General features: G+C 46.2%; 1 protein-coding gene across 1 annotated transcript in view; it reads right to left on the bottom strand.

Annotated features, from left to right (window-relative positions):
* LOC137304253 (patatin-like phospholipase domain-containing protein 6) overlaps nt 1-15,004 on the bottom strand; it is a 150,344-nt gene that overhangs the window by 15,174 nt on the left and 120,166 nt on the right. Inside the window, exons 23-25 of the mRNA XM_067972806.1 lie at nt 9,313-9,429; nt 7,060-7,147; nt 936-1,096 (exon numbers count right to left, since the gene is read on the bottom strand). Of these exons, the coding sequence (XP_067828907.1) occupies nt 936-1,096; nt 7,060-7,147; nt 9,313-9,429 (366 nt within the window). The remainder of the gene's footprint in view (nt 1-935; nt 1,097-7,059; nt 7,148-9,312; nt 9,430-15,004) is intronic.

Raw genomic sequence — 15,004 nt, 5'->3', positions numbered from 1 at the left:
TATTAAGGGATATGGAGCCAAGGCGGGTGGATGGAGCTAGGATACAGATCAGCCATGATCTCACTGAATGGCAGAACAGGCTCGAGTAGCTGAATAGCCTCCTCCTGTTCCTATGTTTCTAAGGGGGCACAATCTTAAAATTAGAGCTAGGCCATTCAGGAGTGAAATCAGGAAGCACATTTTCTACACAACGGGTAGGTGTCAGCCTTGGCTCGCCAGGTAGCACTCTCGCCTCGGAGTCAGAAGGATGTGGGTTCGAGCCCCACCCCTGAGACTTGAGCACATAATCCAGGCTGACACTTTAGTGCAGTACTGAGGGAGTGCCACACTGTCAGAGGTTCCGTTTCTCAGGTGAAAAGTTAAACTGAGGCCCTGTCCGCCTTCTCAGGTGGATGAAAAATATCCCACGACACTATTCAAAGAAAAGCAGGTCAACATTTATTCCTCAACACATTATCTGGTCATTTATCACATTGGTGTTTGTGGGACCTTGCTGTGCGCAAATTGGCTGTTGTGTTTCCCCACATTACAAAAGCGACTACACTTCAAAAAGTATTTCAATGGCTGTGGAGCACTTCGGGATGTCCTGAAAGGCGCAATAGAAATGGGAGTCCCTCTTTCGTGGAAATTTGGAACTCGCTCCCCCTAAATTCTGGGTCAATTGAAATTTTCAAAACTGAGGTCGCTGGACTTTAGTTGAATAAGGGTATCAAGGAATATGGAGCAAAGGTGGGTAAATGGAGTTGAGATACAATCAGCCATGATCGAATTGAATGGCGAAACAGAACTGAAGGGCTGAATGGCCTAATAATGTCTCAATCCTTCACTGGATGCTTAAAGTTGAAGGAGCTTCTGCGATGTGAAGTTTATCCATCCCACACTTCACCTGAACATCTGCAGATGAGGAATTGTGTAAAAGAGCCAATTCTGTTTACCGTTTCAAAAGTAGAGTCCTCAATCCATTCTGTGGCCGCGAGGTTCTGCTCTGAACCCTCCTGGTCTTCCAGCTCCTCCGTCTCATCTTGTTCCTCATCATCCTCCCTCATTGCATCCACCACATCATCCTCATATTCAGTCAGGTAATCCGATTCTTCTGCTACCAGCAGAAAAAGGAAACATAAAGGAATTCATTAACAAGTCTCTGGACCTCACACACTAGATAAAAACATAAGAAATAGGAGCAAGGGCAGGGGCGGGCCATACGGCTGCTTGAGGCTGCTCCACCATTCAATAAGATCATGGCTGACCTTCGATCTCAACTCCACTTTTCCGCCTGATCCTCATATCCCTTGATTCCCCTAGAGTCCAAAAATCTATCTCAGCCTTGAACACATTCAATGACTCAGCATCCACAGCCCTCTGGCATAAAGAATTCCAAATATTCACAATCCTCTGAGTGAAGAAATTTCTCCTCATCTCAGTCTTAAATGGCTGACCCCTTATCCTGAGACTATGCCCCCTAGTTCTAGACTCTCCAGCCAGGGGAAACAGCCTCTCAGCATCCACCCTGTCAAGCCCTCTCAGAATCTTATATGTTTCAATGGGATCACCTCTCATTCTTCTAAACTCCAGAGAATATAGGCCCATTCTACTCAACCTCTCCTCATAGAACATCCCTCTCATCCCAGGAATTAATCTAGTGAACCTTCATAGCACCGCCTCTGAGGCAAGTACATCCTTCCTTAGTTAAGGAGACCAAAACTGTACAAAGTACTCCAGGTGAGGTCTCACCAAAGCCTTGTACAATTGCAGGAAGACTTCCTGACTCTTGTACTCCAACCCCCTTGCAATAAAGGCCAACGTGCCATTTGCCTTCCTAATTGCTTGCTGTACCTGCATGTTAACTTTTTGTGTTTCTTCTACGAGGACACCCAAGTCTCTGAACACCAACATTTAATAGTTTCTCAGCATTTTAAAAATATTCTGTTTTTCTATTCTTCCTATCAAAGTGAATAACCTCACATTTCCCCACATTATACTCCATCGGTCACCTTCTTGCCCACTCACATAACATGTCTATATCCCTTTGCAGACTCTTTGTGTCCTCCTCACAGCTTACTTTTCCACTAGCTTTGTATCAGCAGCAAACTTGGATACATTACACTCGGTCCCTTCATCTAAGTCATTAATATAGATTGTAAATAACTGAGGCCCCAGCACCGATCCTTGCGACACCCCACTAGTTACAGCCTGCCAACCCGAAACTGACCCGTTTATTCCAACTCTGTTTTCTGTCTGTTAACCAATCCTCAATACTTTCTAACATATTACCCCCTATCCCATGAGCCCTAATTATGTGTAACAATCTCTTATGTGGCACCTTATCGAATGTCTTTCGAAAATCCAAATATATTACATAGAATCATAGAGTTACAGCACGGAAGGAGGCTACTCGGCCCATCAAGTCTGTGCCAGCTCTTCGCAAGAGCAATCCAGCTAGTCCTACTCACCCTCCCTTTCCCCGTAGCCCTGCAAATTTTTTCCCTTCAAGTACTTATCCAATTCCCTTTTGGAGGCAGATTCAATAGTGACTTTCATCAATCCCCTTGGTCAGTGCATCCCAGATCCTAACCACTCTGTGTAAAAAAGTTTTTCCTCATGTCACCTTTGGTTCTTCTGCCAATCAGCTTAAATCTATGCCCTCTGGTTCTTGACCCTTCCGCCAATGGGAACAGTTTCTCTCTAACTACTCTGTCTAGACCCTGCATGATTTTGAACACCTCTATCAAATCTCCTCACAACCGTCTCTGCTCTAAGAAGAACAATCCCAGCTTCTCCAGTCTATGGAGTCCTTCATTGCTGGAACTGTTCTAGTAAATCTCTTCTGCACCCTCTCTAAGGCCTTCACATCTTTCCTGAAGTGCGGTGCCCAGAATTGAACACAATACTCCAGTTGTGGCTGAACCAGTGTTTTATAAAGGTTCTTCATAACCTTCTTGCTTTTGTACTCTGTGCCTCTATTTATAAAGCCCAGGATCCTGTATGCTTTTTTAACCCCTTTCTCTGCCACCTTCAAAGATTTGTGCACATAAAACCGCAGGTCTCTTTGTGCCTGCACCCCTTTTAGAATTGTACCCTTTAGTTTATATTGCCTCTCCTCGATCTTCCTACCAAAATGTACCACTTCGCACTTCTCTGTGTTAAATTTCATCTGCCACGTGTCCGCCCATTCCACCAGCCTGACTATATCCTCTTGAAGTCTATCACTATCCTCCCCACTGTTAACTACACTTCCAAGTTTTGCGCCATCTGTAAATTTTGAAATTGTGCCCTCTACACCCAAGTCCAAGTCATTAATATATATCAAGAAAAGCAGTGGTCCCAGTACCGACCCCTGGGGAACACAACTGTACACCTCCCTCCAGTCCGAAAAACAACCGCTCACCACTACTCTCTGTTTCCTGTTACTTAGCCAATTTCGTATCCATGCTGCCACTGCCCCTTTTATTCCACGGGCTTCAACTTTGATGACAAGCACTTTATCAAACGCCTTTTGGAAGTCCACATACACTACATTGCCCTCATCTACCCTCTGTTACCTCATGAAAAAACTCTCAGGTTAGTTAAATACGATTTGCCTTTAACAAATCCGTGCTGGCTTTCCTTACTTAATCCACACTTGTCCAAGTGACCGTTAATTCTGTCCCGGATTATCGTTTCTCAAAGTTTCCCCACCACCGAGGTTAAACTGACTGGCCTGTAGTTGCTGGGTTTATCCTTACACCCTTTTTTTGAACAAGGGTGTAACATTTTCAATTCTCCAGTCCTCTGGCACCATCCCAGTAACTAAGGAGGATTGGAAGATTATGGCCAGTACCTCCGCAATTTCCACCCTTACTTCCCTCAGCAACCTCGGATGTATCCCATCCGGACCGGGTGACTTATCTACTTTAATTACAGCCAGCCTTTCTAGTACCTCCTCTATCAATTTTTAGCCCATCCAGTATCTTAACTACCTCTTCACTTACTGTGACTTTGGCAGCATCTTCTTCCTTAGTAAAGACAGATGCAAAGTACTCATTTAGTACCTCAGCCATCCCCTCAGCCTCCATGAGTAGATCTCCTTTTAGGTCCCTGATCGGCCCCACCCTTCCTCTTACTAACCGTTTACTATTTATATGCCTATAGAAGACTTTTGGATTCCCTTTTATGTTAGCCGCCAGTCTATCCTCATACTCTCTCTTTGCCCCTCTTATTTCCTTTTTCATTTCCACCATTCAGCCTGGTTCTCACTTGTGTCATCAACCTGACATCTGTTACACATCCCCTTTTTACTGCTTCATCTTACTCTCTCTCTCTTTTGTCATCCAGGGAGCTCTGGTTTTAGTTGCCCGACCTTTCCTCCTCATGGGAATGTACCTAGACTGTGCCCGAACAATCGCCTCTTTAAAGGCCGTCCACTGTTCGATTACACTTTTGCCTGCCAATCTTTGATTCCAGTTTACCCGGGACAGATCCGCTCTCAACCCACTGAAATTGGCCCTCCTCCAAGTGAGTATTTTCACTCTCGATTGTTCCTTGTCCTTTTCCATAACTATTCTAAACCCTATGATACTATGATCGCTGTTCCCTAAATGTTCCCCCACTGACACTTGCTCCAATTGACCCACCTCATTCCCCAGAACCAGATCCAGCAATACCTCCTTCCTCATTGGGCCGGAAATGCATTGGTCAAGAAAGTTCTCCTGAACACACTTCAAAAATTCCTCCCCCTCTTTGCCCTTTACACTATTACTAACCCTGTCTATATTAGGATAGTTGAAGTCCCCCATTATCACTACTTTATTGCTCTTATAATTTCCCTGCAAATTTGCTCCTCTATATCCTTCCCACTAGTTGGTGGTCTATAGAATACACCCAGTAGTGTAACGGCACCTCTATTGTTTAACTCTAACCAAATAGATTCTGTCCTTGAACCCTCCAGGACATCCTCTCTCTCCAGCACTGCAATATTCTCCTTAATCAATATTGCCTCACCCTCCTTTCTTTCTTTCCCTATCTTTCCTGAACACCTTGTATCCAGGAATATTTAGTACCTAATCCTGCCCTTTTTTGAGCCAGGTCTCTGTTATCGCCACTACATCATATTCCCATGTGGCTAATTGCGCCTGCAGCTCACCAACCTTATTTACTACGCTTCATGCGTTTACACACATGCACTGTAAACTAGTGTTAGACCTTCTCGTATTTTCTCTTAGTCTGCACTATTTCTTACTCTAGTGCTATCTGTCTCTCCCAATCCTTTGGCACCTTGTTTCTCCGTTCCACTGCTACATCCTGGTGCCCAACCCACCTCCAAATTAGTTTAATCCCTTCCCCACAGCACCACTGAACCTCGAGGACATTGATCCCAGATCTGTTGGGGTGCAACCCGTCCAGCATCTACTAGCTCCACTTCCCCCAGAATGCCCCAGGAATCTAAAGCCCTTCCTCCTGCACCATCGCTCCAGCCACGCATTCATCTGCTCTATTCTCCTATTTCTATACTCACTAGTGCGTGGCACCAGGAGTAATCCGGAGATTACTACCTTTGAGGTCCTTGAAGTCCTACAGCCATTTGTTCCCCTTTATCTACCCTGCTAGTTACACCCTCAGTAAACTCTAATAGATTTGTCAAACACGATTTCCCTTACATAAAACCGTGCAGACTTTGCCAAATCATATTATGATTTTCTAAGTGCCCTGTTACTAAGTCCTTAATAATAGATTCCAACATTTTCCCCAATGACTGATGTCAGGCTAAATGGCCTGTAGTTCCTTGTTTGATCTCTCCCTCCTTTCTTGAATAGCGGGGTTACATTTGCTACCTTCCAATCTACGGGGACCTTTCTAGAATTTAGACAATTCTGGAAGATCAAAATGGTACAAATTTAAAAGGAGTGGAGCAACAGAGTGTCCTGGGGGTGGTATGTATACAAATATTTGAGAGACAAGTTGACAAGGCTGTTAAAAAAAATACAGGATCCTGGGCTTTATTAATAGAGGCAGAGAGTACAAAAGCAAGGAAGTTATGCTAAACCTTTATAAAACAGGCCTCAGCTGGAGTATTGTGTCCAATTCTGGACACCACACTTTAGGAAGGATGTCAAGGCCTTTGAGAGAGTGCAGAAGAGATTTACTAGAATGGTGCCAGGGATGAGGGACTTCAGTTATGTGGAGAGAGTGGAGAAGCTGGGGTTGTTCTCCTTAGAATAGAGAAGGTTAAGGGGAGATTTGATCGAGGTGTTCAAAATCATGAACGGTTTTTACAGAGTAAATAAGGAGAAACTGTTTCCAGTGGCAGAAGGGTCGGTAACCAGAGGACACAGATTTAAGGTGATCGGCAAAAGAACCAGAGGCGACATGAGGAAACTTTTTTTTAACGCAGTGAGTTGTGATGATCTGGAATTCATTGTCTGAAAGGGCGGTGGAAGCAGATTCAATAATAACTTTCAAAAGGGAATTGGATAAATACTTGAAAGGGAAAAAAATTACAGGGCTACGGGAAAAACGCAGGGGAGTGGGACTAATCAGATAGCTTTTCCAGAGCCGGTACAGGCACGATGGGCCGAATGGCCTCCTCCTGTGCTGTACCTACTATGTAATAGTTCAATTAGAATCATAGAAAATTTATGGCACAGGAGGAGGCCATTCGGCCCGTGTCCAGGCCGGCTGAAAATGAGCCACCCGGCCTAACCCCACTTTCCAGCACTTGGTCCGTAGCCTTGTAGGTTACAGCACTTCAGGTGCACATCCAGGTACTTTTTAAGTGAGTTAGTTACATGGGTTAAAGCTCCATTACTGTTCAGATGACAGGAAACATACTGATAATGTACGGAGCCGCCAAGTGCTCGTGTCTGCTGGCAGGCAATTGAGAGCGGGGCGAAAGAGGGTTTACTCCAAAATTTAATGAAATGGACCAGAATTTTCCACTAAAATTACAAAACTGTCGATGGTTTTGCTCATCAATCAACAATCCCATTATTTGTGCTCGCCCTTCCTGGCTCATCGCTTGTTGAATTTTGAGGAGATAGAAAAATACCCCCTCACAGAGAAAGTTCCTGAAAGCGGCCAGCTTACCGTCTGCCACGTTGTAGCTCTTCGGAGGCTCGATCCGAGACACAATCTCAGCGAGGTCAGTGAATGCAGCATTCGAGGACATAAAGGCCTGCAAGAGAAAGTGTATCCCAGTAAAGCAGCATCTGTACAGTGTCAGATACTCGGCATATACTTGTAACAGAGAGCAGGCTAATGGAGACAGACTGCTTCAGGCATTAGTTGCTATAGTGAGCGAGCTACAGACATAATTCTTACAGGATGCAACTCACTTTTACTGAACGAGGAAAACACACACAGAGACTCAGATACCCAGACCCACAGACAGAGGCTCGTGATTCACACACACACACACACACACACACACACACACACGACAGACTCCGACCCACACACAGACCCCGACACACGCGCACACACAGACCCACCCAGCAACTATAGTCCAGTCAGTTTAACTTTTAGAAATGACAATCCGGGGCAGAATTAACAGTCACTTGGACGAGTGTGGATTGATTAGGGAAAGCCAGCACGGATTTGTTAAATGCAAATTGTGTTTAATTAACCTGATAGAGTTTTTTAATGAGGTAACAGAGAGGGTAGATGAGGGCAATGCAGTTGATGTGATGTATATGGATTTTCAAAAGGCGTTTGATAAAGTGCCGCACGGTAGGCTTATCATCAAGATTGCAGCCCATGGAATAAAGGGGGGCAGTAGCAACATGGATACAGAATTGGCAATGGGACAGGAAACAAAGAGTAGTGGTGAACGGTTGTTTTTCGGACTGGAGGGAGGTGTACAGTGGTGTTCCCCAGGGGTCAGAGCTGGGACCACTGCTTTTCTTGATATATATTAAGACTTGAGTATACAGGACACAATTTCAAAATTTGCAGATGACACTTGGAAATGTAGTGAATAGTGAGGAGGATAGTGATAGACTTCAAGAGGATATAGACAGGCTGGTGGCATGGGTGGAGACGTGGCAGATGAAATTTAACGCAGAATAATGCAAAGTGATACATTTCGGTAGGAAGAACGAGGAGAGGCAATATAAACTAGAGGGCACAACTCTAAAAGGGATACAAGAACAGAGATTTGGGGGCATATGAGCACAAATCGTTAAAGGTGGCAGGGCAGGTTGAGAAAGCGGTTAATAAAGCATATGGGACCCTGGGTTTTATAAATAGAGGCATAGAGTACAAAAGTAAGGAAGTTATGATGAACCGTTATAAAACAGTGGTTCAGCCACAACTGGAGTATTGTGTTCAATTCTGGGCATTGTACTTTAGGAAGGATGTCAAAGTCTTAGAGAGGGTGCAGAAAAGATTTACTAGAATGATTCCAGGGATGAGGGACTTCAGTTATGTGGATAGACTGGAGAAGCTGGGGTTGTTCTCCATGGAACAGAGAAGGTTGCAAGGAGATTTGATAGAGGTGTTCAAAATCATGAAGGGTCTGGATAGAGTAGATAGAGAGAAACTGTTCCCTCTGGTGGAAGGGTCAAGAACCTGAGGGCAGAGATTTAAGCTGACTGGCAAAAGAACCAAAGGCGACATGAGGAAAAACCTTTTTACACAGCGAGTAGTTAGGATCTGGAATACACTGACAGAGAGGGTGGTGGAGGCAGATTCAATCATGGCCTTCAAAAGGGAACTGGATAAGTACTTGAAAGGAAAAAAATTGCAGGGTTATGGGGATAGGGCAGGGGAGTGGGATGGGATGAGTTGGATTGCTCTTGCTTAGAGCTGGCGTGCACTCGATGGGCCGAATGGCCTCCTTTCTATGATTTTATGTTGGGGAGGGGGGCAGTGCGAGCGAGGTGGGGAGGGGGGCAGTGCGAGCGAGAGAGAGAGACAGGCCTCCAACTCACCTCTCCTGGCTGCAATGAGCACACAAACAGTACCGTCCTCGCTGTTTATAGCGGACGCATTCGTGCGAGCGAGATTTGCTCGTTATAAACGATGGCCGGTATATCAGGGCAGTGATTTGACAGTGCTCTACTAGTGCACTACTGCTGCTTTCAGTATAAGAGGCTCTTTAAAGAGGTGCTATTTACAGGTACTTATAACTGCTGTTGCTTTCAGTGCAGTGAAGCAGCTATGATCTGGTGAGTGAACGCTGCTGTTTCTGGACAAAATAAACGGAGGGCCTCAGATGCTGTCAACGGCATCTTTGAAACCAAGGTTAATATAAATGGTTGCTGGTTTTCGCTTTGTGGCCGATAGAAGGGATTGCCTGTTTTAAATGTGTGCGGTTTAAGTGGTGGGGACTGTACTCACATTCTTCTTCTTGATTTCGTAATAGTCGACCGACTTTCTGTCCTTCAACATCTTGTCGATAATATCTCCCCTGCTCCAGCCACCGAACACCACCTTCCCGTACTGGTATCCAACATCCTGTGAGCAGTCAGGAAATGAGCTGAGGGAGGACCATATCAGGTGGCAAAACAATACACACACAATGAGGAAAAGAGGGGAGCTGAATGTGCAGGCGCCGGTTTTGGTGGGAGGGGGAGTGGCGAGAGCGATGATGTCCCAGAGCCCTGCAGCAAACTGGGAAGGGTTAGACCGGCCCATTTCTGGGTTACTTTCCCCATCTCCTGTGAAAGCTCTTACTCATGGGTTATATATATCAAGCTATAAAGGTGATGCAGTTTCAAAAAAGGCTGACAACTCAAAGAAACATGTTCACCTAGCTTCCCCTTAAATGCAAGTCGCCTCAGCTACTCCTGGTGGGAGCGAGTTCCACATTCTCACCACTCTCTGGGTAAAGAAGTTTCTCCTGAATTCCCTATTGGATTTATTAGTGACTATCCTTATTTATGGCCCCTAGTTCTGGTCTCCCCCACAAGTGGAAACATCTTCTCTACGTCTACCCATCAAACCCTTTCAAAATCTTGAAGACCTCCATCAGGTCACCGCTCAGCCTTCTCTTTTCTAGAGAAAAAAGACCCAGCCTGCTCTATCTTTCCTGATTGCAGAACTGAGAGGTTATACCTATCATCCTAGTAAATCTTTTTTTCACCTTCTCCAGTGCCTCTATATCCTTTTCATAATATGGAGGCCAGAACTGTTCTCAATGCTCCAAGTCGGTCTAACCAAGGTTCTATACAAGTTTAACATAATTTCTCTGCTTTTCAATTCTATCCCTCTAGAAATGAACCCTAGTGCTTGGTTTGCTATTTTTTTTGGCAAAGTTGGTTACACGCTTGCTGGTGCTGCAATGTTTACACAAACTTACACTCACGGTGTATTTGTGCTTATCTATAGAGCATGTTCTGTGAAGATTGTTGTGAGTCCTCTATTAAAGATTAGTTTTCCACCTGTACATTGGCCACTGTTCTTGACTTCAAGCAGCGACAGTTTTGATGATCTGACTGAGGTGCGGGGAAGTGGAAATATAAACCTCGGCATTCAAGAATGATTGTAACCCCGAGATCTCCCCGCTCAGCTGTCGAGTGGTTTACAAGGGGAATAAATGGGAGAAATAAAGGGAAAATAGCTGAAAGGAGAACAGAAAATGTTGGGAGTCCATTGAGTTCTGATTTAAAGAGGCTCTCTGTAAGGGCAAAAACTTGAATGGGAGGAAAAATACAGAGGGGATTTAATGACAAGTTTGCAGGGAGGTGGGGGAAGAGCGGGGGAGTGGGACTAATTGGGCAGCTCTTTCAATGGCAGAAATATTGAATAATTGCTTTACCTCGATATTTTACCAGGGAGACCAGGGTGGGCATGACATTAGAACAGGAGATCAAAAAAAGATAAAGACATTTAAGATAGAAAGGGGGGAGATAATTGATAAACTAATCAAACTTAGAGAGGATAAAACCCCTGGTCAGGATGGATTGCATCGCACATATTAAAAGAAGTCAGGGAAGAGGCACAATTACATATATATAAAATTCATTAGAAAAGGGAATAGTGCCAGAGGGTTCAACAAGGCTGCTGCCTGGTGTGAGGAAACACAAATACAAAGACTTGGAAAACTGGATCTCTTTTCACTAGAACAGCGCAGATAATGGTACGTTTAAATAGAAGTTCTAAAATTATGAAAAGATGGGATGAGGTAGATGAAAGGAGACTGCATCCAATAGTTGAGGGGCCATAAATACAAGATTAAATGCAAGAAATTTAGGAGAGGGTAGGAGAAACTTCTTCACAGAAAGCCGTGAGACTGTGGGATTCACTTGCAGGGTTAGTAGTTGAGGCAGAAACTGTGTCAATATTCAAGATTAGATTGGATATGTGGGTGATGGAAAGGGGATATCAGAATATGGGAGTAAAGGTCGATGTGTAGAACTATTTGCTCGCGTGGTGGGCAAACATCGACATGGACTGGTTGGGCCGAATGTCCTGTTTCTGTGTTATAACTTCAAATATGGAGATGCAGGAAAGATGGGCAGAACTCGAGAGGAACAACAACAACTTGCATTTATATAACACCTTGACTTAGTAAAACGTCCCAAGGCACTTCACAGGAGCATCAAACAAAATTTTGACACTGAGCCACTTAAGGAGATATTCGAACAGGTGACCAAATGCTTGGTCAAAGAGATCGGCTTTAAGGAGCATCTTAAAAGGAGAGAGGGGTAGAGGCTTAGGGAAGGAATTCCAGAAATTTTGGCTCAGATGTCGGACAAGCAGTGTGATAAATCAGAGACAGTGGAGGGGTCGAGAGAGGTGGTGGTGAGGTAGAGCTGGGTGTCATCAGTGTACATGTGGAATCAGATGTTGTGTTTTCGGATGATGTCGCCGAGGGGCAGCATGTCGATGAGAAATAGGAGGGGCCAAGGATAGAGCCTCGGGGGACTCCAGAGGTAACAGTGCGAGAAAGAGAAAAGAAGCCATTGCAGGAGATTCTCTGGCTACGACTGGATAGATAAGAATGGAACCAGGCGAGTGCAGTCCCACCCAGCTGGATGATGGAGGAGAGGTGTTGGAGGAGGATGGTGTGGTCAACCGTGTCAAAGGCTGCAGACAGGTCGACGAGGAGGGATAGTTTACAGAGGATGCCATTTGTGACTTTGATAAGGGACTGTGGCAGGGTGGAAACCTGATGGAGCCGCGGGAGTGATGGGCACGGATTTGGGAGGCGACAACATGTTTAATGGCTTTGCAGAGGAAAGGGAGGTTGGAGATGGGGCGATAGTTTGCAAGGACAGAGGGGTCAAGGGTGGGTTTTTTTGAGGGGGGGGGGTGATGACGGCAGATTTGAAGGGGGGGGGGGGGGGGGGGGGCAGTACCTGAAGAGAGGGAACTGTTAACAATATCAGCTAACTTGGGGGCCAGGAAGGGAAGTTGGGTGGTCAGCAGTTTGGTGGGAATAAGGTCAAGAGAGCAGGAGGCGGGTCTCCTGATCAAAATGAGCTCGGAGAGGGCATGAGGGGTGGTAGGAGAGAAACTAAGATGCGAGTTCAGAGCTAGGGCGGGGGGAACCTTAGGGGAAGTTTGGCTCGGTGGGCTCGGGGAAGGGAGGGAAGCGGCACAGGCAGCTGAACGGAAGGTCTCAATCTTAGTGACAAAGAAGTCCACGATCTCCTCGCACTTGTTGTTGGAGGCGAGGGTGGAGAAGGCAGGGGAGAGGGGTTTAAGACGACGGTTTGTAGTGGAGAGAAGCCGGGGATTATCTTTGCATTCCATAATGATCCTGGAATAGTGAGCAGTTTTGGCAGAGGAGAGCAGGACCCAATGGTGCTTTATGTGGTCCAGCCAGATCTGGCGATGAATAGCTGAACCAGTTGTCCGTCATAAACGTTTAAGTCTGTACTCCTTGGACTTAGGGGAGTGGCAATAAGGGGAAACGACCAGGGTGGGAGAGAGTAATGGTTTTAATGAGGACAAGGGCATCAAAGGTGCAGGTGGGGGTGTGATCGAGCAGATCGGTAGCTGCAGAAATGTCGTGGTGAATGGAGGGCCAAAGGCTAGACAGTTGGGAGTGGATTTAGTGGACAGTTTTTTCCAGGGGCAGACCCAGAAGGAAATGGGGCTGGGAGAGGGATACAAGGAAGTGATCAGAGACGGCCTTATCCGTGATTTACACAACGGGGGTAGAGAGACCATGTGAGCTGGCAAGGTCAAGGGGATGGCTCTGAATATGGGTCGGGGAGTTTATATGGAGGGAAAGATTAAAGGGAGGATAGGAGGGTAGTGAACTCAGAGGAGAGAGAGCATGATGAGTTGAGACGGAGGTTGAAATCACCAAGGGTGAGAAATCGCTCGGTGCAGAAGCTGAGGGAGGAAAGCAGTGAAGATATCTCGGTGAGGAACTTGGCATGGTACATGGGTAAGCGGTAGAGAACAAGGATTTTAAAGGAGGTGAGAGTGCTGGAACATGCTGAGTTGCTCAGAGGAAGAGAAGGTTCCAGTGGTGTAGAAGGACAGACCACGGTGCAATTTGGTGATAAGGGCCAGACCGCCACCGCGGTGGTCTGGGTGAGGCAGGTGGTGGAAGATAAAAGAAAGAAAGGCTTACATTTATATCACGCTTTTAATGACCTCAGGACGTTTAAAAGCACTTTGCAGCCAACAAAGTTTTTTGAAGTGTAGTCAATGTTATAATGTAGGAAATGCGGCAGCCAATTTGCGCACAGCAAGATCCCACGAACAGCAATTTGATAATGACCAGACAATCTGTTTTAGTGATGTTGGTTGAGGCATAAACATTGGCCAGGACACCTGGAAGAACTCCCCCATTCTTCTTTGAAATAGTGCCGTAGGGATTTTTTATGTTCATTTGAAAGGGCAGACGAAGCCTCGGTTTAACGTCTCATATGAAAGACAGCACCTCCAACAATGCAGCACTCCCTTAGTACTGCACTGGAGGGTCGGCCAGATATAGCCAGATGGAGAGGCTTCATTAAGGGGGAAGGTGTCATCACCCGTCGGCCAGGTTTCCGTCAAGGCCATGATGTCAATGCAATCATCCACAATAAGCTCATGGACGGCAAGGGCCTTGTACACAAGCGAATGGACGTTCTGGAGGGAGATGCGGAGGGGGGTGTGATAGCTGATCCGCTGACACAGCCCAGGGTCAGTGTTGGGAGGGGTGAGTGGGACGAGGAGATTGGTGAGATTAGCCCCCAGCGGGCGCGCAGGGTGAGAAAGTCGGTGAGGGGGGAGGATGGGGCAATTGGGGTTGCTGCTTGTAAGGAGGTAGCGATGAGTGCCTCGATGGGCCCTTTGGAGGATGCAGAGAGGCACAGAGGGAAGCTGTAGGCTTATCTAAAAGAGAGTCAAGCCTGGGATGGCGTCAGGAGAGTAGGAAGGTCGAGGAGTGCTGAAAGGTTGGGGTAGAGATTTGGGGGGTGGGGGGGAGGGGCAGCAGAAGGGGAGGGGAGAAATGAAAGGAGGCATGGCGACAGGAAGGAGAGGCCTCGAAGGGGTAAAGAGAAAAGAAAAAAGAAGAAAAAAGGTGAATTAGAAGCGATGGGCTCGGGTCCGGAGTCAAAACGCACAAGCGAATGGACACAGGGAAACTCACGTTACATAGGCATGGTTACATAGCAAGATTGGGATAGATATGTCCTGGTAATAAACAGGGTATAGAGAGGAGACAATAGGAGGGAGTCCATGGTCTTGTGGTGGGATAAGGTTGACGTTGATGGGATGGAGTCAGGTTAGGGCATCGACGAACTGATGTCCAGGTTCGGAGGGCGAGTGAGTCCAGAAGCTATTTGAAGGGTAGAGTATCGGAGGACGCACTGCTGGAGGTATTTCCGTGGGAATGAAGAGCCAGCAGGTGTGCAGAATCGATCGAGGGGCAGGACAAAGATGGCGAAGTTGGAGGTCACTATAAGATCCAGAAGCGGTGGAGAAATAGACTACGGCCCAGGAGAGTGAATTTCTGGCCAGGAACCACACTGCAGCAAAATAAAGCTGAAAAACCAATCGAACCAGTAGGATAGTAAGTAATAAGCTCAGCAGGTAAGCAATTGAATAGCAGATCAGAGTCACAGCAACTGAGACTTAGTGT

This window comes from Heptranchias perlo, chromosome 37 (genome assembly GCF_035084215.1).
Source record: "Heptranchias perlo isolate sHepPer1 chromosome 37, sHepPer1.hap1, whole genome shotgun sequence".
Taxonomy (NCBI): domain Eukaryota; kingdom Metazoa; phylum Chordata; class Chondrichthyes; order Hexanchiformes; family Hexanchidae; genus Heptranchias; species Heptranchias perlo.
Note: the sequence above shows the minus strand (reverse complement) of the source record. Positions and strands in the feature narration are given on the sequence as shown.